Consider the following 22,737-nt stretch of genomic DNA (forward strand, 5'->3'; position numbering starts at 1 on the left):
ATATACCCTTTCCTTGCCACCACACTCTCTTCAGCTCATCTATTTTTAATTATATTTTAGGCCAAGTTTATTTTAATGATGTCCATATCTTTTACCGTCCTCTTCATGCTGGAAATGAGCTAAAATTAAGCTTTGATAATGTGTAATAAAAGACGCTGAATCAAAAGAAGCAGTTATCCATTTCAGGTAAGTAAGAGTTTGTGAGTGGCCAGTGATGCCAGCCATACCCAGAATGTGTGGGATCTCCATTGTTGGCATCTTCACAAGGGAATCTTTCCCTTGGAGAATCTGCCAGGTTTGAAATAGAAATTTTTATATAGAAGCATATGATGTAAATATGGCAAAGGATCTTTTTTTTTGGATCTCCAATGTCTCCATAGCCTGGACTTCCTTTTTTATGTTTTTTTATGTCTCTTCTCAAGAAAGCCCGTGGCAAGCTCTTAGCATGGCTTCTGGAGTCCAGCTACACATTCCCTACCTTCAGTTCCTATTCTAAATTACAAATTCGTAATTCTTGAACTCAGCTCTTTTCTCTTGAGAATCAGTTGACAAAATCATACCGGATTAGTGTGATGAATTTTTCTGAGGGAATTCACTTGTCGGGGCAGGGCAGAATGTATGGACTCTGATGCCTCAACTTGCATCCAGCTCTGGGATCCTAGGATTCCAGTTCTCCCTTTTTCTCCCTGTCTCTGTCAGGGTCTCACTGCCAGGTATCTCTGGTGTCTCCTTATCTCTAGGAGGAAATACTAGCCCCCCCACTTGCCACATAAGCCCTTTGAGACCAGGCCCCCGCCTGACTTTTTTGATGTAGCTCACGTAGTCCACACTTCAGCTAAGTGAATCTCGACTCATTCCTTGCACTTGGCATCCCTCTGCCACCCTTTGCTAGTTAGTGAATGCCTATCATTCCTCCTTCTGCAATATTTCTTCCATTCTGCAAATTAAAATACTGCGGTTGTTCATTTGACAGCAGGAATTAGAGAAGTACCAAGACCTATAGTTATTTAAAACTTTTAGGACTTCTCATGGAGTTGTTTACCCAAGCTTTTAAGGGTTGTGGCATTAGCTCAGAGCTATTCTGCATCTGTTACCCATTAATAACTGTTACCATGATCCCTAACCTGATGACTCATATTCCTTTTTAAGCACCAGGTAATAGAAGAATAAGCCAACATATTAAATCCTCTAGTTTCTTCTCTACATGTTCTGTCTTAGTGCTTTCTGCAGCCTTTGCCATCCCCACTTTCTTCCAGCATCCCCAAACTTGTACTCTTGAGCTTTTTCTTTCTGACAACCCCTCCGCTTTATGCTCACAGATATGCACATATCACACCATTCACAGTTAGTTTTCCTCAAACTGTATTCCACTTGGTCTTCATTCGCTTTCCAAAATCTTCTCTCTCACTTGTTTTATGTCTTGGACCCTCGAATTCTGGATCTGCTTCAAAATGGCTGCCTGGTAGACTCTAGCCACACCAGTTCTCCTTCCCAGGTCCCAGGTGTCTCATGGCTAAAATGAGGACATTGGTGGGGATATTTTTGGAGGGGCTCCTTCCAGTTTTGAGGCTGTGGTCTTGCCATCTTTTACTTTTGTGAATCGTGTCTCCATACTCCGTGCACAATGATGTCCTGAATCTTTCATTTTGCTTGGATGTTTGTTTGTTTGGCATTGACTCCAATGCTCTTCACAAATCCTTAAGCTCAGACTTTTTGCCACCTTGCCCCTGATCACTGTGACTCCTTTCTTCCCTGTATGATCTCTGTATCCCTGTTCTTCTGACTCAGTATCAGTTATTCCAAATTTCTGTTCTGCCCTTCTAGTGCTAGTAGCATTTGTATAATGGTATGGGTAATGTTGAGTTATTAAGAAAACTGCTGAAGTGAACCAAAAGGTATTAAGAATACAACTTCACCCCATATAATATCAGAGGAAGGAATAAAGAAGTTCTTTAAGCTTCCTTCCTGTCACTCTTTTCTTTTTTGCTTTCCGACCTATGTCTTCATTCATTGGATCTACTTTCCAGAATAATTTTATTAACCTGTCAAAAAATGAAAAAAGTATCATGACAGCCAATCTGAGGAAGTAATAAAATGTTTTCTTTCAACACACTTGTATCCCTTGTCATTTCATTTGATTATTCCTGGAGAGTTATATACTTATACTTTCCTTAGTTTGTGGATTCTTATATTAGATATGCTCCAGTGATTATACAGGTGTCTTTGTAGCAACTAGAATGCCTTTGAAAGACTTGTTCCTCATAGGCATATGTGTAGAGAAGTCTAAAAGAAATCTTGTGCCTTTCTGGATGGACTCTTATGGCTCCCACCTTGCCTGATTTGCTTAAAAGCTACATTCTATTATGGCCTGTATCCAGAGATGATCTTAGATCCAAGAGGGAAGAGTTAAGAAGTGTCCTTCTTACTACCTGTGATTCTCTGATCAGAAATTCCTCAGTGCCATGGTTATGAAATTGACTGGAACACTGGTTTGCCCCATTTTAGGACTAATTGTACAGATGTCCTCTTTATAGAGATGGAAGAATGTCGACCCCACCAAGGGCAAGCTAAGTTAAGGTTTTCTGTGGTCATGGAGCACTTGAGGGAAAAAAATCTGATCGACCCTTTTTTCTTTTTCTTTAGGTTTTGTTCCAACTCTGGGTAGGACAGAGTTCAGAGTTCTTTCGGAGGCTGGCGCTGCTTCTCTCAACTGTGAATGCACCTCGAGGGCCCTTCCTCACACCTGCCCTTTCCTCCCATCGTGTCCTGTATGATGTGACTCAAGGTCTACCTCATGCACATGCTGCCTGTTTGGAAGAACTGAAGCGCAGCTATGAGTTTTATAGATACTTTGAAACTCAGCATCGATCTGAGGCACAGCGCTTGTCCAAAACAAAGCAGAAGTCGAGACAACTGAATAGCCTTCACACAGCAGTGCGCAGCCTTCAGCTCCATTTGAAAGCATTACTGAATGAGTGAGTGGGGCTTGGGGTGGGGGTGGACCTTGTCCAGGATTTGTAAGCTTTGTTCTTTTTAAGTTGTCTTTTTGTTTTTTTCGTTCTTGAAATCATCTTGACATCAGAGAGTTGATGCCAGGACATGCAAATGAATTGGATTTAAATGAGGGAGAGCTGGACAAAGTCACCAACCTCACTTTCTCTTCCAGAGTCATCTGGACCCATTGGCAAGATATAGATGGCCCTGTGGATGGCCCTGGATGCAATAAGAGACCTTGGTCTTTTTATAGGATAAGGGTTTTGTTTTTTGTTTTTTGTTTTTTCCCCCAGAGCAATTGGGGTCAAGTGACTTGCCCAGAATCACACAGCAAGGAAGTGTTAAGTGTCTGAGGCCAGATTTGAACTCAGACCCCCCTGACTTCAGGGCTGGTGCTCTATCTACTGTACCAACTAGCTGTCCTAAACTAAAGTCTTTAACAGGTATCAGTTTGACTGAGGCAACCACTCATTCAGTGATTATGACAAGGTAAGAAGTGAGGCAAATAATGGCCTCTTATACCTAGTCAAAAAAATTATTAATGTGGGAAAGGAAGATCCTCAGGGTTTCTGACCAAACCAGCAACAATTGCTATTTACATTCCCTCTGCACCAATCAGGGCCCAAATGTGAGGCCCGAGTGGGGCTTGACCTGGGAACTATTTTTGGCCAATCAATGAGAGCCAGAGTGATTTGGATTTTAAAATGGTCCTTAAGAGAGAAATCTAACTGAAAAAACTCAAGATATCTTGGGATAATTCAGAGATCAAAATCACGATTTCTTTGAGCAAAGCACTTGCAGATAAGGATATGATTCCCTGTTAAGGACCATGACTAAGTATGAAGGGGCGCTTTAGATCTCTGGAAAGACCCCACAGCTGGGAATCATAACATTCTTGAAGGACTTGCAAACCAGCCTTTACTGATACAGATGTTGCTTGTGAATTGGGAATGAAATAAATTGGAGGCAAGAGGGAAGAGGAGGGAGAAAGCAACTGCCAGTCTCCTTGTATCCTTATCATCCTCACACATGAAGGGATTTATTCTGCTGGTCAGAATTAGATCCCAAGCAGCCACTAGTAGGTGGCTCCCCTAATAATTCCCTCTGTGGACAGAGGGAAAGGTAGAAAGAAATAAATGAAATGAAACTGTGTTTGCCCCACTGGCCTACTCACAGAAGTTTTGTCCTTTGTTTTCAAAGAGAACCATGATATCAAGGAGATGATGTCATGACATGAATCAAAGGAAATTGTCTTAAAAGATAGATAAAAGAGGAATGTAGAGTTGAATCCAGGTCCTTAAAAGTCCTACTTTTAAAAGTAGGAGGGGAAATATGATTTTGTTATGTTTTGAGTCATTAGCAATATTTGCCTTTCTTAATTTTAATGGCTAGAATAGGAAAGAATATAGCAAATAATACAAATGATATAGTACTGAAGGATTTGTATGAGGTAAAAGCAAAAAAGTTGATAGATCAGGATACTTGTAGCTATTTTACTTTTGGCCCATTAAATTGGAACCTCCAGTTTCAGACAACAACTTATTGGGACAAAATGACTTGAAATTTCAAATTATTTTAAAAAAAAAGTCATCTTAGCATTTTAAAGGAATAGATTTTATTACAAAACAAGGAATTATTTCAAGCATTTAATAGCTTTTCTCCAAAAATTCCTTTCTGATTTCAAACATTTAAAAGTTGAATGAAACACTGGTCTTTTGCTTGGCACAGAAACACTGGTACTCTGGTATTCACAGAGAACTTTGAAGTCCTATACATATATATATATATATATATATATATATATATATATATATATATATATATATACTTTGTTAATAGTAAACTTCTTCATAAAACTTCAAAATATATATATATATATATATATATATACTTTGTTAATAGTAAACTTCTTCATAAAACTTCAATCTGAATAATACAATTCTATCTCAGAAAAGAGAAATATTCCTTCCAATTCAACAAAATCAAATCACAATGCATACACAACATTTAGGAACTACATCTCTAAAGGAATAAGCATTTTTAATGAAAGGTGCATTGAATCTCCAAGAATTATGACCTGTTAAGTTTGTGATGTGACCACATATGCCAACACAGGATTGTATTACAACCATAATAATTGTCATACATAATACAGTGCTGCTTAATCTTGTAAATTTTTTTTGAACAATCTTTACATGTTTGTAAATTTTTATAGCTTATATCTGTTTCTGCTTTCCTTTTTTACCTAGGGTTATAATTCTTGAGGATGAACTTGAAAAGCTTGTTGGCACTAAGGAAGCAAATGCCCTAGCATCAGAGGCTTATCAAATCCTAGAGCAGAAGTTAAAGTTGCTCCAGCCTCGAGTACAAGCAAGCAACAGTTGCTGGGAAGAGGCCCTTTCTCAAGTAGATAAACTGGTACGAAGAAATTCAGATAAAAAAGGTATGTTTGAGAAGTTCCTCTGGCAAACAATTCTTAGTCAGAACTTATTGTTTATTTAATACTGGTTTCATTCCTCAGGTATGTTGTTTAGCTTACTGGAATTCAGATTGAAGATGACTTCATAGATTTTCCTGGTTTTACAATGTTGAATTTACTATATGTATATGATGGCATCAGGGCAGATACAAAACTGACTAAAGGGTTTTTACATAGCAATAGGTTAAAGTAAGAACCTCACTTAATATTATTGAGCACTTAAAATATACCAGTTTAGATATAACTAAACAAGATACAAGGATATGATTTTTCCTTTTTATTCCACAAGTAAGCATTCAAAAATGGTGAATGGATACATATCTTCTCTTATAAAGTGTGTACATACATTCTCTCTATCTTTCTCTTTCTCTCTTTGTGTGTGTGTGTGTGTATATATATATATATATATATATAAAATGTTTATTTGTACACATGTAGCCTAGGTATAGTGCTGATCCACTCACTGGCAAAATAGTCTTTGGATGTGATGGCATCTGGCTCTCCTTTCTTTCTTTGGACTAGTTAGTTTACTTCAACATACATTCATGTTGTCAGGTCACAGGGATCAGCTCCAAGCAAGACCGCACTTTTATAACTACCTATTTTATACTGACAGTAATTTTTGTGGAAGGAGAAAATAGATGCCTATTACTTGCCACTATGTGACTCCTGAGTGCCCATCAGTGTGCTTATTTATAGGATGCAGTCACAAGAACCATTATCTCTTAAAATATTGACTAAAGGCAGAATTAATCTTGAAAACATTAAACTTGAAAATAGAAGACAAAAGAATAATAAAATTTGGCAGTACATTCATAAATCTCGATCATATTCTCCCACCAACTGAACCACAGACCTGTGCCTGAACCACTGACAGCTCTGTGTTGTAAGCCTGGATGCTGGCACTCTGTTTTGCTCTGTACCACCCGTTCTGATCCAAGCCTCTCTGCTCTCCAATTAGACTAAGCTACTTCTCTATTTTCATGTGAAGTAAAACAGGAACAGCACCTCTGAGCGTGGGGGCAGCAACTTTCCCTGCTTCCTTGGAGTAGGTGCTGAAGTTAGGCTTTTTCACTTACAAGCAGTTACCTAACCCAGAACTGATAAGAGGAATTCAAAGGAGCTTCTCTCTCAGGATAGAAAGGGTAGTGGAGGGCAGTGTAGTCAAGTCCATGAAGAATTTCCCTTCTCTCTGACTATAGAGGTGGTGAAAGGTCAATCAGCTCAGCCAGCTCTTCACCCAGGAGGCCTAATTCTGCTTGATTCCCCTCATCTTCCAGATCCTGCAGAACTCTCTTCTAGTGAGCTCTGAGCATTCACAGGCAGCCAGGTTTCAGATAGCTCTCTCGGTGATATCTTCTTGTTCTCTGATCCTCTGATTTTCTTTGAGGCAAGATAATCTCTGTCTTTAACCATCTTTGATAGCTTCTGTTTCTTCTCATTCTTCTGATCTCTAATTTCTGTTCCTCTCTCTTAAAATCCTTAATAACCTCAAATCAGGGTCTTAGGATTAGTGTCCTATGGCTAATTCAGGATTAAAAAACCCAAAGGCCATAATAAACACAGGGTCCATAAGCATAACCAAACAATATGCCATGTCCCATGTTTCCCCTTAGATGATTGATAGATTCTCATATTTAGCCCTTAAAATCCTGAAAAAATCTGTAGGTGAGTAAATGGGTAAACAAGACTGCTTCACTTCCTATTCCTCACTTGTGCCTTTGATGTGTTTTCAAACAGATCCTCTCAGTACATTTATACAAGGAGCAATTTCTATCTTTAGGGCAGTCTCAAGGTGCTTTTCTAACATGAATAATTTTTCTCTTACCTTTTCTGCTAAAATGTCCTCATATGAAAGAAGTGATCCACATTTTGCATTTGTATCTGAAGGAGTGAAAGAGGGGTGTGTGTGTTTGTGTGTGTGTGTGTGTGTGTGTGTGTGTGTGTGTGTACACATCATCAGTACTTTAAGTGATCTGTAACTTCACTAATGGACTAATGTCCATTGACAGAGATCATGACTTCTCATTGATTTAGTTTGTTGATTAAAAAAAAAAAAAATTTCATCACTTAGTGCCCAACCTTCTGGGGATATACCTCTCCAAACTTAGAAAGAAAACATAAGATTCTCTTGTTACATTTCTGGTTTTCTTAGAGATTTTTAGTTAATGACTCTGGATGTAAAAGGCTCAATAATTTGAGACAAGAGGCTTTATGAGTAAAGTTTTTCTTTGGAGCTAAGTTTGGCTATTTAAAACTGTATTTAAGAAAGGAATTGTTAGAAATGCATGTAGGAATATAAATTATTCTATTTTGTAGGTTTATGATCTCTTTACCTCCCCTTGGAAAGAAGAAAAAGACTTAGAGAAAAAGAAACATTATTTTAAAGGGGGAAAAAAAACTTAAGACAATATTCCTAGGCCACATCAACCACATCGACTCAAATCTAATCCATATAGTGCCAGTTCCTATTTCTTTCTACCAGCCATTTAGAATTTTTTTTAGTAGGAAAGGAACTCAGTTGGTCGAATAGTAAGAATGAAGTTATGTACAAAATACTCAAAAGAACCAACATTTGTTACAGGAAACTATTATCTTGACATATTTCAAGATTGCTATTTTGAGTTTATATCCAAAATATAATTAGTAAAGTAGTTTTCTCCTAAGGCACAAGTTTGATATTTACTCAGAATTATTTAGAATTTAGCATGCCTAAAAATTTTCACTATTAAATAGATTGGTTTGCTCTAGTCCTAAAGTTTCTGATTTTATAGAATCCAGAATGCCTTTGGTGTATCAAGTCAATATACTTATTCATCTTTGGAAACTTTACTTTTCCCTTTGGAAAATCATTATTATTAATTGGATTTCTACAGTATAAATATATAAGAAACATTATATAAATATGTATAATTAACATATATAAAACAAAAAGTGAAAGATATTTTTGATATCATGTTTTTTTAATCATTTTCAGTCATGTCTGACTCTTCATGATCCCATTTTGGAATTTTCTTGGCAAAGATACTAACGTGGTTTGCCATTTCTTTTTCTAGCTCTTTTTACAGAGGCAGAAACTGAGGCAAACAGGATAAAGTAACTTGCCCAGAATCACACAGCCAGGAAGTGTCTGAAAGCAGATTTGTACTTGGGAAGATAGATGATTCTGACTAAAGACTTGGCAGTCTATCCACTGTGCTATCTAGTTGCCCTTAAAAACTTAATAACTGCTGTTTAATTAAATTAGATTCTGTGGAATAAAATATAGCCATGAGTTTCCAAGGCTAATCTGCATTTTCATCTTCATTTCTTCAGTTACTCAGTATCCACTTTAGTTTATTATGGTAAAAGAAACATCATTACCATGGCATTGTTAAATTGTTCAATATTAGAAAATTATTTTTTATCTGTGCTTTAACCTGTCATTATCTTCAGTAATTTAATGCATCTAAATTTGGCAGATCATCATCATCTTTTGTCAAAATATGATTTATGACATTCCTAAGCACAATTGTGAATACAGGGCATATCTATCCTGTACCCTTCTACCCTTCTCCTCTTTCAGCTCTCTGGTGCCTAGCTCCCATCTTGAGATATGATTCTGTTCTGTCACTTTCACATTTTGCTATAATCCGCTCTCTCAAAGCTTGTTTTTCTCCTCTTGTAATAATGGATGCAAATGTGTTTATAATAACATAAGCATTTTAATCTGGGGGGAGGGAGGAAAGATGGGAAGAAAAAGATGCCATCATCTTAAAAATCTTGCGAGAAAGGACTGTGATTTTTTTGGCTATCTCCTCAGCACCTAGAAGAATGCCTTCCACATAGTAAGGGCTTATTAATTGTTCACTGAGTTTGTGATGGAATTCTAGGACCTTTAGCAAGTTGTTTAGGGGAGAAGTTGTGTAGTAGATAGGTGCTAAAGAATCTGGGGAATCATATAGGGTGGAGAAATCCTGAAATTACAATAGGTGATGATACTATTAGCCCCAGAGATAATTTGTTATAGACAAAAAACAAATATATAATATATAATAAAAAATGTAAAATGTGGCATAACTTAAGTACTATATGCTAAGCTTTGATGTTCAGAAAAAATATATTTATTTGTTTGAGATATGTATAGTTCTTATTTATAGCTTCAGTACCAGTACTGCTGAGGTAAACAAAAGAAAGGTGGTTTATAAATGGATTATAACTTTTATAGAATGTTTTCACATATTTTTATAGAATATTTATTTGCAATCTTATTTGTGTACAATTTTTTCCTAAGTTATAAACATAGAAACTTAGCATTTGTTTTTTACAATCTCTTCAAATACAATCTAATCTTAGACTTTTGAAAAAAAGCTTTATGTAGATAGATAATTGATATTTCAGCCTTTTTTCTGCCATGTTGATAAGCTATATATTTTTTATATTGCATTTTTTTCATTGCTTATTTTTTCTTGGTAATTTCTATAAAATTTACATGTAACAGCAATAGAAACAAAAGGCTTTACCAAGTGTTAGAAATAACTATATTGACACATAATGTGTAACTCAAATATGAAGCAGTAACAAATGATTTATCATTTTGTTACTAAAACAAAGCACTTTTTGCTCTGCCCAAAAGTATGACTGGATTCCTTTCTTACCATTTTTTTTTTAATTTCTACTTCTGTTATCTCAGAAGGAGCACAACTGGAAGTTTTGATAGAAATTTCCATCAAAAGTGATTTGCCATTAAAATAACCCCAGAAATTGGCATATTTCTCATTATCAAAAAGTTAAATAGAATACATCTTCTTTTTGGTCAGTCTCATAACACATAGAAACTATCAACCATTGACTAGTTATTGTTGAAGAAATTAAAATTTAATCTAAAGTTTGAACATGTTGAACCACGTATATATATATATAGGAGTCATCATTCCCTCTGATCTTTGATAAGAAGCTTTTAGGAAATATAACAATCTGCTTCCTAACTCTTGTGAGAGCATGGTAAGGAGTTGGGAATTGTTGGGAATTTTCATCTTTTCTGTGATAGTAACTATATATTTACCAATGACATGTAGAAACAAACATTTTTTGAAACTACCCTCTTATAAGACACTAAATCTTTTTTAATGGTTGTTTAAGCTAGTTCAGTCAGCTCAAATATACTTTGTTACTGTTTGGAAGATATCAATCAGTAAAGCTTCTAAACACACTCTCTGGATAAGGAATCAGTTGCTCTCCAGCAGGTTATATATCCTTGTAGGAGGATAGAGTAAGGAAGGAAGGGAATAAACATTTATTAAGCATCTACTATGGACCAGGCACTGTGATAAGCACTTTTCAAATATTAACTTATGGGCCAGAATTGCACAAATGAGAAGGTGTAAAGAATTGCTCTTTGTATGTAGTACTGAGTGCTCCTGAAATCACTAGTCCTTCACATTTATTGTGGGGAGGAAGCCTTGGCCTGTAGAAAGGGACATGCAGCAGAATCCTTTTTTTCTAGCACTTTTGTCCAGTAGGATTAAGTGTTTTAAAATGTTATGCCCGTGATTGTTTTAACAGTGTTGAACAGTGGTCCTCAAACTTTTTATATAGGGGGTCAGTTCACTGTCCCTCAGACTGTGGGAGGGTTGGACTATAGTAAAAACAAAAACTCACTCTGTCTCTGCCCCTCAGTCTATTTGCCATAACCCAGTGGGCCGCATAAACATCTTCAGCAGGCCGCATCTGGCTCATGGGCCGTAGTTTGAGAACCCCTGGTGTTGAATATTTGAGCCTGTCAGATATTCCAACAAATGAGAAAGAAGGGAAAGCTCTCATACGCAATGTGTGCCATGTGGTTGACAGGTTCCATATCCTTGGTCTTTTCGAGGTGAACTTTGTTTTTTTTTTTTTTTTTTTTTTTTTTTTAATTTTTTATTTTATTTTATAATTATAACATTTTTTGACAGTACATATGCATGGGTAATTTTTTACAACATTATCCCTTGCACTTACTTCTATTCAGATTTTTTCCCTTCCTCCCCCAACCCCCTCCCCCAGATGGCAAGCAGTCTTATATATGTTAAATATATTACAGTATAATTTAGATACAATATATGTGTGTAGAACCGAATTTTTTGTTGCACAGGAAGAATTGGATTCAGAAGGTAAAAATAACAGTTTACATTCATTTCCCAGTGTTCCTTTTCTGGATGTAGCTGGTTCTTTCCATCATTAATCAATTGGAATTGGATTAACTCTTCTCTATGTTGAAGAAATCCACTTCCATCAGCATACATCTCGAGGTGAACTTTGATCTGTAGAATTGTGCCAAGACTGTTCGTCATCAACAATACTCCAGATTTCTCTGAATCCAATAATCTATTTCTTTTCCTCATTTGCCCTTCTGAAGGCAAACCTGAAGTACCATGTGAAATTCCACACTGTGCCACAGTACCTTTGCCACAACCTGCACTACATATTGAAGACAAAGACCCAATACCTGAAGAGCAGGTGAGAAACTAAGACATTTGTGCTCATTAAAAGCCTGAATATAGAAATCCAGAATCCATTTCTGCCCCATCACGATTGTTAAAACAGTTTCATTATCTCAGAGAGGCACTGGTGTGTCCTGGGCAAGCACTTTCTTTGGAGGAGAATTACCTGGATATAGCTCCTGTGTCTGTCATCTTTGGCCTCATAGATTGAGTCAGTGTCCTATGGTGACATAAGCTGAGACAAACTGCTTTGCTCTTAAGCTCCAGAATTTCCACAGAGCACATTGAGTTTGCTGTGCTGGTAAATCAACTGTTACTTTTTTGAAATTAAATTCTTAGTTCAACAGATTTTTTTTTTAAACCACTTTTGAAGAAGCCCTCAAAAATAATGGACTATTATTAGGTAAAAATATGTTTATAGTTACTATTAATACTAGGCGCAAAATAGATGATTTAATTTTTTTTCCTGACTATATTTGGCATTCACTTTTATTTCCTTCTAATGAATCTTTAAAGCTTAAAAGATGAGCTAAGGGGAAAAAACTGTCAAGTTCCCAGAGCTAGCCATTAGACCAAGTGCTTTCCAGTTTCTCATTACTGCTTGGTGATTATATATTTATTGTTGGTGACCTTCAGCAAGCCTCTAAAATGACAGCAAAGCTGCGGCTCACAACTAAAGCTCTTAAAATGTTTACCGCAATTCTTTTTCTCTTCAGTCTTGCCTAGTGACTATTCCAGAAAAAAGTGTGTGATTCTGTGCTGCTAAATATTCTCCTTCTCCAAATTGTTCCTTAATGATCAGAACTACAAAACATTCATTTGGGGATGGAGGTATATGTGTGTTGGAGGAAGAGGAGTTTGTGCTTAGGTAGCCATCTTTTTAAACCACAAAATTGAAGTTAAATGAGCTTAATGTGAGAACAAAAAATGTTACTTGCAGTATAAAAATTATTTCCTTGGCATAAAGTGCATTTGTGTGTTTTTGCAGGAATTGGAAGCTTATGTGGATGATACAGACCTGGACAGTGATTTCAGAAGAGATGATTTTTATTATTTGTCTCAAGAAGACAGAGAGAGGCAGAAGCGGGAGCGGGAAGAATCTAAAAGAGTATTACAGGAATTAAAATCAGTGTTAGGATTTAAAGCCTCGGAATCAGAGAGGCAAAAATGGAAGCAGCTTCTATTTAGTGATCATGGTAAGCTTTCAACTTGAAAAATCAAACTTTTTTTCCTTTCTACTTTCTTTTTATTTAGCTATAGTTTCTTTGGTGTTATGTGATCTCAGTTTGGTGGTCTGACAGTAAGTATATATATATAAGCACTATTATAAATGACCAAAAAAAAAAAAAAAACAACCCACTACACAGTAATATATGTAATCCAAGTTGACATATTTTCACTAAATATTTTCATTCTTAAGAATGATTTTGAGGATGAGTCAAGCATTGGACTGTTGATTTTTAAATGCTATAACTTAATTTTCCGGTATAGGCATGAGTATGAGGTCTTGAATCCTATATAGCTTCCATGTATTAATGTAATTGTCTGCAGTGTAAGAGTCATGGCCTTATTCCAATTTATCATTGAAACAAAAGAATTGAGATCAGAGCTCTGAAGTCACATGTGATAAATGATAGCAGCCTATACTCTGTGGACTCCATTCATGCCATCCTTATACCCTTATTTGCACACCAGAGCTGCAAGAGAATATATTAATTATTATCCTTTTTTTCTTCTTCAAACAAAACTATGAAGAAATTTATTCAGATAGTCTCATAGCAGGTCAGATTTTCTACAGCTGAGATTTTCCTATTAATTTTGAAAGACAGAAATATTTCCCTACCACTTTAAAACATCTATGGAGAGTCTGAAAACTATCATCTTTTTACCTTTTTCTGAACCATGGAGATTCCCCAAACTGAGTGGAAAGTCCATTAAAGTCACCCCTTTGAATTTTTTTTTATCTATCAGTAACACCACCATTTTTCCAGTTTCCCTGACTCAAACTTTGGGAGTCATCTGATTCTGGGATCCCATAATCTTTTCTTTCTTCCTTTTATTTTCCAGCTACAGTCACCAAAACCAATGAGTTTTCCCTCTGAAGTGCCTCTTATATCATGATTTCCTGTTTCTGCTCTCTCTATCCTAGACCAGGTCTTAATTAACTTGTGCCTGAGTTCCTTCTCAGCCTCAACATGCACTGCCTCACCAGGCTTCCCTTTTTTAAATCGTTTGTTCACCATGTCCTGGCCCCACTCAGAAATCTTCAGCTCTTTTCTGGTTCTCTATATTTCAGAGCATCAGAATCTGTAGAACAGGAAAGAGGCCCTAGGTCACCTGGTTGCCTTCTAACATAGCCTCTACCTGGCCACTAGAAAGGTCATGGGATGTCATCAAAATGGCTCAAGCAGTGGATCTCGGCAAAAACGTTCACCACATCCTTAGAATCCAAATCTAGCCACCTTCTTGATACAAATTGTCACCTTTGTAGTTCAGTTCATGTGTATACCAAAGCATCTTCAAGGTAAAAACTGTAGTGGGTGCTGCTGGAAGTACTGGATGAGTAAGACCACCATTCCTAGGAAAGAGCCTACACTCCATGGAGGGAATGAGACAAGTACATAGATCATTGTTGTTCTGAAGCTGAAGAACTGAAATAGAAGAAAGAGAAACAGACTAATTATTAGGTTTCAGAGGAAGGAGAGAGGCTATCTCCTTGTGGAAGGCTTCATAAATGAAATAACTTTTAAGATGGTCTTTCAAGAGAAATAAGTCAGGGACCAGAATTGGAAGTCTCTAAGGGCACTCTGCTTTCCTGGCCATTCATAGGGAAGATATGAATGAGAAGCCAAGTATATATTTGGAGCCTTTTTGGGGAATAGTGAGTGGTCCAGTTTAGCAGAAGTGTGGGAGAGCCTTGGAAGAGAAGGCAGGATAGAGATGGAGTGGCCGTATTTTAGATGACCTTAATTGGGCTTTTTGTAATTGTAATTGTAATTGTAATATTTTGGAGCCTGAGTACAGCTTATGAATGAATACTCTCCATGTGATATGTGACTGATCAAAAAAAGGGACCCTGCAGGGAGGGAGACTAATGAGATTAGAGTGGTAATTAAGGAGCATAAGTGAGGAGACTTGAAAAAGAGGTGGCTTTGAGACTAGGGAAGAAGGAATGGATCCAGAAAGGATATTATCAGGAAACTGCAGGAATCACTGGATGTTGTTTGAGGATACTTTACTAGGTCCTGAGGGGGCTACAAAAATGACTAAAAAAAAATTTATAATCTGATAAGCTTCAAAGATTCAAGTTTTGTGATTTGGAGAATCTGAGTTTCAGTAGCTAAAAAACCTTTAAGGAGGAAAAGCAGGTTTTACACAAAGATGATTCAATTCAGTTTTGGGTAAGATGAAACTGAAGTACAGTGAGGCATCCAAGTGAAATTGCTTAGCAAACTATTGAAAATATAGCAAGGTTCAGGAGGTATAGATTGTGCATTCATCTGGATTGAAGAGACAATTAAAGCCATAGGAATGGAAAAGTTGAACCTGGAAGAGCACCTATAGTTAGGGGTGAAGAAAACCCTGCAGGAGGAAATGAACTTGATTGGTTAGAAATACCAAATGCTCATTATTATATAGAGGGAGAATTTCAAAAGGAAGCTTGGGCAGCAATAATAGTACTGAACACAAAAGCAGAACAGAATCTGGGAAAGTGATTGGGTTATTGTAGCAATTCTTAGACTTTTTGTTCTTGTGATCCTTTATGCTCTTAAAAATTTCTGAGAATGTCCCAAAGATTAATATTGACTATAGCAAAAATTAAAATGCCTTATTTAAATTAATTCATTTTAAACATTACTTCAAAGCTTAGTTTAAAAAACAGTAAATGTTTTTGATCTTGCAGAATTCTGATAGGTTGTCAGAGATATCAGGGTCAGCCAACAACTTTGAGGACCACTGAGTTAGTCTATAAGATGATAATTGGTGACTTTCAATAGAGCAAATAGATTCAGTATAGAGATAGAAGATAGAAACCTGGTTTCAAGAATAAGTGAATGCATCAGAAATGTTTTTTACTCACTGCCCATACTCTTTCAAGAGATTTGATTGGGGAGAACAATAATTTAAGGGGGTGGCTGGCAGGATTAGCAGAAGTTTTTTAGAGAAATAATGTAAACATTTAATTAAGTAAAAGATCTCACAGATAGAGGAATGATTGGGTGAAGTGAGGTTCTAGAAAGCACTAGAGGGAGGATCACAGCTCAGGTGAGGAAGTCTTGGCAAGGAAGACGGAAAAGACTGAGGTAGAGGATGATGCTGTCAGACGTTTTTCATCTCAGTAATCTAGAAGATAAGGTCATCTGAAGGAGAGCTAGGGTACTTCCCATCCCCATTCCTGTCTCACCCCTCACATTCACATGATGAAAAGAATTACAATGAACAAAATGGTACAATATTGACATCACTAATTCAGGTGTGCCACAAAAACCTCTGTGAACACTAAAAATAGCTTGATACATCACCTTATATCAGCAGCACCTTTTTCTTGGGCATATTAGAACTTTTTTTAGTTTAACATCTTGCTGCCATAATAACAGGAAAAGATAGTAATAAAATTATCATTGTTAAGCATGTGCTATTGATGTTTATTTGCATTTTGAAAGTATAACATTTTTTGTTTAGCATATGGAAACATAGTAATGGAAATAGAAAAAAAAAAAAAGCCTGCTAGTACCATAACTTGTTTCCCATGAAAAATTTCTGCGCATCTTCCAGAGTTATTTTCATCTCTGCTTACAGGGGTAAAGTCCGAATGGAATTAGAAAGGGAAATTCCACCCTGGAGCCTGCTGTTGCCATTTTTGTCTATGTTGTTGCTGCTACTCTAGTGAAGCGACTGCAGCTTAGGGATGTTTTTTGGAAATGGACACGCTTTGCAAAAAAAAAAAAAAAAGTTAATAGACTCCAATTCTTCAAGAGGCACATTGTTTTTGTCTTCAGCCATGCTTCATTAGATCGTATTGTACTAACCCCCTCCTGCTGGGAGGAGAGACTGCTTGGCAAGCTCCCTGTTGCTGGCAATGGGACCCACTATCTACTAACATCGAAAGGGGCTAAATAAATCTACATTTCCCTTGCAAGGACAACTTCTCCTGCCGTATGGATATCCATCATATCTATGCATTGTGCTTCGTACAGTGGCTGATCTTGAATGCAGATTTTATTTCATTAGTGTTTCTGTTTTTCATTAGTTTAAAATGAATAGGGTAGGAATTAGTGCCATGCATAGACATGCTTTTTTTTTTTCTCACCTGAGATTTGTTAGGTCACTCACTTGCTTATTTGTTTACATCTTTACCACACTATGTTTTAATATACAAAATATATGTTCATTTGAGAGATTAGTGTTTTCCAAATTATTTTATCAGGCCTATTTCTGGTACATAATTAGGAAAAGCTTTACATGTTATCTTTTTAAACAAAAAAATATAGTTTCAAATATTTTCAGATTTGAGCTACATCTTATTTCTAATCTCTCTAAAATCCAAGTCATCTGCTTAATTCATTTCTTTTTCTACCTCATGTTGCTTATAAAGGTTTTTGGCTTTATAATTTTCATCATTTCACCAAATATTCCTGATTTTGCTTAACTTGGATTTTTTGTTGTTTAAGAGAAGTTTGTTATAATTCAAATTCAGATCTTGCATTTAGTATACCCAGTCCCTCAATCATTAAGAGATTGCCTTAGTTATTTTTTCTTTTTTTTTTTTTTTCTTTTAAGCTGTGATGAAACCCTTGTCTCCTGTAGAGCCAATGGAACCCATAAATAATTCAGAATCATCTGTGAATTCAAATAAGAAAAAGGAGGGTCATAAAAATGAAATTGACCCTGAAGAGGGAAATAGTGAACTAAATCCTATCCCAAATAACAATGAAATAAGTAGGACTGAGTATGTATGTGACGATCCTTCGGACTGTCAAAATAAAGACAATGCTGTGAAGGAAGGTTTCTTGGCAGAGGCTGAAGAACGAACATGTTACCAGTGTGAGAGTGAAAGTGATTCTGAGCACACTCCCAGAGGAGATGGGGAGACTCAGTCAGCCCTCAGCAGCTCTTTACAGGCCTCCATCCGGGAGAGGCTGGCACGTCTCCACCCAGCCCCGGATTTCAGCATTACTTCTGGTCTTGCTGCACAAGTGGCTGCAAGATCTCTCACATTTACCAACATGGAGGAACAGACTTTTGAAGACAGTGAGATAGAAGAGGAAGATGAAGAAGAACAACAGACAAGACAAGAAAATGAAAACAAGGCTGAAGAAAGCAAGAACAAAGAAACAAATGTAGAAAATAAAGGAATATAATTCTCAGTTCTTATGAAACATCATCTTAGGCTTCTTAGCTGGATAAAGAAGTTCAGAGAGTTCCATTAAAAGGGATGATGCAAACCCCATAAGAGGTTTACTTGATAAGGCTTCATAGAAAAAAATCATAGTTGGAAAAACTGATCTAAATTAATTACTCTTGAATGGCGCACTGAGAGAGTGTTTCCATTTTCTTGCATATATGGGGACATGCAAGGTCTCTCTAGAAGAAACTATTTTATTATGACATTGACTTGGGATCTTGACTATGGAGATGATTTCAAGATTTTGTCAGTTTATCACATTATAATATGAAATGTGTATTTCCCATTTCTGGCCTGAATTTGCTCTTGAAAAAGGAAATTGGAATCACACTGAAAGAACACAAGTATTTGGTGTGATGCCTTCTTTACCACTTTTACCTTTGCACTTAGTAACTGTAGTATGTGTGTGTTCATGGCAAGTCATCTGTATTTTCTTTAATTCATTACAATCCTGAAACAAGAGTTAGGTTTAAATAAAAATATTCAACTATCCATATAATTTATGTGTCCTAGGGTTTGGGGTTGGAAAGTAGTTTTAAGAAAACCATCTTTGTGGTTTCCCAGATTCCTTATATATGTGTATATTGATTAACACATTTTCAAGGTGAGTTAATGACCATTTGTGGGGTTTTTTAATGTAATATTTACTTGAAAAGTTTCCTCTTGATACGGCATTTCTTTAATTTGCTTTCTATTGGCTTTCAAAAGAACAACACAATCCAGTTTGGTTCTTACCTAGATTTAGAGAGGAAATGGTATAATGTGGATTATCTTTAAAGTTTCATAAAATCACAGATTCAGATTCTGATATCTTAATAGTTTAAGTGAAGAAATTGTATCAAGATGATTATTTCCAAAAGTTGGCATATTGTTCCACATAGATAATTGGCATCCTTTATACTTTTAGGAAGAGTAAATGTTTGCTTTGGCTAAAATTCTGGGACCCATCAGGAAATTAATGTGAGTGTATCTGGGAGCCTGTTGTATTTTCTTAAAAATATTTAATGAAATTTAAGAGAAAAATGCCCTTTTCAATGTATTGTGTCATCATATGTTCTTATATAAATTATTTACTCTTCTTAGTTATCAATGTTATTATTAATGCTCTTATTAACAGCATTTGTATCTTGTGATACAAGTATTAAAAAAGGATAACTTTAGGGAAAGCATCCTTAATAGTTTTGTCCCTGTTTGCTCCGATGTTGTCTAGACATGGTTTTATTTTCAGTGTGAATATTCTCAGAAGATTTAATCAAGAATTTCAAACTTTACTACTTGGCCCTTTTTATTCACCCTTAAATATTTTCATGTTAAAATGTTACAACCATGATATGGGATCTTGGACAGTTATTTGATATTCTTATTTTTTTTTAATTCTTCTGCACAGTTTCCAAGATTCATCTTTCATCTTTTGAAACAATTTCAACTACATGTGAATGCCATCTTCACTGATAGTTTTTTATTATACTTCTCCTAATAATTAATATTAATACTGTTTGACTTCACCATATATCCCCTACATAGATCACATAGATGAGAATAACAAAAGCATTTTGACAAGTTACCTGTGTTCATTTGCATCATGTTATTTGGTTCCCAGATAGACCATTAGCCACTATAGGGGATAAATTATTGGGCAGGGATAATAGACTCTCATTGCTTATCTAGTAATTATTGGCCTAAGTTGAAAGAGGGAGATAGAACAGAAAAAATATATATATATTTCTCCCCATCCTGGATTAATAAGGTGATTCCTTGCTACGGAAGCTGTCCCAACAATTTTTATAGACATGGCATTCCTTCAGTGTCCCTGAAACTAAAAACAAATCTTGACCACATAATGTATCTGTACCAAACCAAAAATGAAATAGGCAAATGTTTAGGTTGTTGTACAGTGACTCCTTTAGAATCAATAGGATCTTTGTTTCAATATAAATGATTCTTTTAATAAATTGGATTTTTCTCTAAAAGCATATGTCCTACTTTATTAAAGACCTTTTAATCTCTCATTAACTGCTATGCCCATCAGAAATGGTGATAGTTTTTCTTCTAGTCTTAAATAATGTAAGTCCCTTAAAACCAAAGGATCATAGATTTACAAATGTAAAGGATTCTTCAAGCCCATCTAAACCAATCCCTTCTGTGTGGTGTTAAGAAAACTGGTGCCCACAGCAGTTGTATAAATTGTCCAAGACCACACAGAGATTTAAGGGGCAGAGCCAGATTTGGAGCTGAGCTCCCTGCTCTCCCAAGCCACTATTCCTTCATAGAGTCCATGTTTGTACAGCCAGAAAACATAAGATAGAATTTTCCCCATTCCCTTAATTCATTCAATTCTGGTTAGGGAAATTTAGATAACTTTAGATAAGTTTAGATAACTTGTTCTGCAAAATTGTAAAAACATTCTTGCCCACCAAGTTTTCAACAACTTTTCCACAATTGAAAAGTCATTTTAAAGAATATACCTGGAGTCATTAAGCATTCTGTGATTGCTCTTTTTTTTTGTTAAAATTCCTACATGCCCACAACTAAATTTATTTTAGAATCTAAGTTTATGACTTTATAGTGTTTGTCTAGTCACTTTATTTCTTAAGTAGGAATTACAGAATTAGAACTCATTAAATCTAAGAGTTAATGATTACATTTTTTACTGTTTCTATAAGAACTAAACTTTCCAGTTACAGGAAACACAAAAAAAATTACTAATGACTCTTTCAAGCACTTAAAAATTACCAATTTGAGATTTTAATAACCCAAACAAATTTTTCTTTATCTCTTATCATTTTCCAACATTGGGATAAATTCTTCATGGTTTAGCTCCTTTTCTCAAACTTGAGTTATAGTAATATATGGCATCTTATTTCAGAATGTAGTTATAGGAAATAGAATTTTTGAGATTATGAATGGACATCTAATGTACATACCTTACTGAAATAGACTAAAAGGTCCAATTCTCAGAAATACACACGTGTGTATATATATGTGTGTGTGTGTGTGTGTATTTATATACGTGTGTGTAGAGAGAAGCCCCCAAAATAAATCATTATGATTTATTTGTATTTAAAACAATTAGAGGTAAATTTATCTGTTATCTCCTAATGAAAAAGGAGAGAATTACATGAACTAGTCCCAAAAATAGAGCTTCTGAATCCAATTCCAGGCTATCTTTGTTGAAATAATTATACTCAAAATTTTTCAAGTCATTGTTACTGCAGTTAGAAAAACAAATAAGATGCATTAATTTGGCATGCAGTCACTTTTTTTTGGATTAGCTACCACCAAGAAATAGTCATGGAAAATCAGTTTTTCCAATTTACTCTTTTTCTAAATATACATATATATTCCATGCCAAATAGGATTTGTTTAAGTCAGTAGTGGCCCACAAAATAATTTCATCATTAAAATAAACCCACACCTCACAAGTTTTGTTGAAATTATATATCCTCTCCATAAGTGCAATAATTCCTCATTTATTCTTAATCACTGAAAAATGAGGTCATCTATACATAAGGAAATTTTTCAAATAATTGATAGTGAACTTTTTAAGCATGAAATCTATTGATGGTTGAGCTATTTTTGATAATTCTCCTTAAGATGTATTGCACGTGTTTCCATCTTTTCAAATAGAGCATATAGGCCATAGTTAAACCTTTATATTATCTGTCACATGGGGATATTGATTACTGTAGTGTGCTATAATAAGCAGTTAAAGACTAATGAGATAGGCCCTATGGTTGTTCCAAAACGAAAAGACCAGGATCCTTTCTGATGCTAAGCTGCTGCTTGGGGTTGTTGATGTCTCCTAACCTACTGGTTATCAGAAACCACACAACTGATCTTATTGGGATCATGCATTAAATAAAACTAAAATGCTATATATGAGTCTTACTGAATGAAGAATATGAGCTTAAATACATAGATTTTTGGCCCATCTGATAATTTAGCTATTCTATCTCATTTCTGCTTCCTTTCTTGTTTTCTCCTGGTATCAAGACAGGTGAGATTTCTGAATAAGAAGGATAGATAGGCACTAATTTTAGGATTTCATTGGCATAGGGAACTTTCTAGTGAGGAAATTCTCTCCAGCAATGCAAGGTGGCACCTTCTCCTGACCTTAGAGACGTAGCTAGAACACAGGGATAGTATGTGCCAGAGGCTTAAAGGCTATCTCATTATTGAAGTGACTTGTAAAGAATGGATTTCTCTAATCTTTCAAGTTCAATATAAAAATAAGGTTCTAGAATTCTGAACTTGGAAAATTAAATTCCTAACGGCTTTCCAGCATTTCCTTAGATAATCCATTTGTAAATCTGTGTATTTATAAATACATCCAAATATACTATGTTGTCAGATGTTTTGTTCTTAATGAGGCAGATCCACAAACTTCTCTAGTTGTG

General features: G+C 35.7%; 1 protein-coding gene across 5 annotated transcripts in view; it reads left to right on the plus strand.

Moving 5' to 3' along the window:
• VEZT (vezatin, adherens junctions transmembrane protein) overlaps positions 1 to 22,737 on the plus strand; it is a 94,410-nt gene that overhangs the window by 61,555 nt on the left and 10,118 nt on the right. For 2 of the 5 annotated variants that reach the window (XM_074271289.1, XM_074271292.1), the window contains exons 8-12: positions 2,644 to 2,975; positions 5,244 to 5,437; positions 11,850 to 11,950; positions 12,923 to 13,130; positions 16,735 to 18,834. In XM_074271289.1, the coding sequence (XP_074127390.1) occupies positions 2,644 to 2,975; positions 5,244 to 5,437; positions 11,850 to 11,950; positions 12,923 to 13,130; positions 16,735 to 16,757 (858 nt within the window). In that variant the 3' untranslated portion in view covers positions 16,758 to 18,834. Of the gene's footprint in view, positions 1 to 2,643; positions 2,976 to 5,243; positions 5,438 to 11,849; positions 11,951 to 12,922; positions 13,131 to 16,734; positions 20,309 to 22,737 lie in introns of those variants that run through there. The other 3 variants (XM_074271287.1, XM_074271288.1, XM_074271291.1) reach the window with 2 other exon arrangements.

Source organism: Sminthopsis crassicaudata, chromosome 5 (genome assembly GCF_048593235.1).
Source record: "Sminthopsis crassicaudata isolate SCR6 chromosome 5, ASM4859323v1, whole genome shotgun sequence".
NCBI lineage: Eukaryota > Metazoa > Chordata > Mammalia > Dasyuromorphia > Dasyuridae > Sminthopsis > Sminthopsis crassicaudata.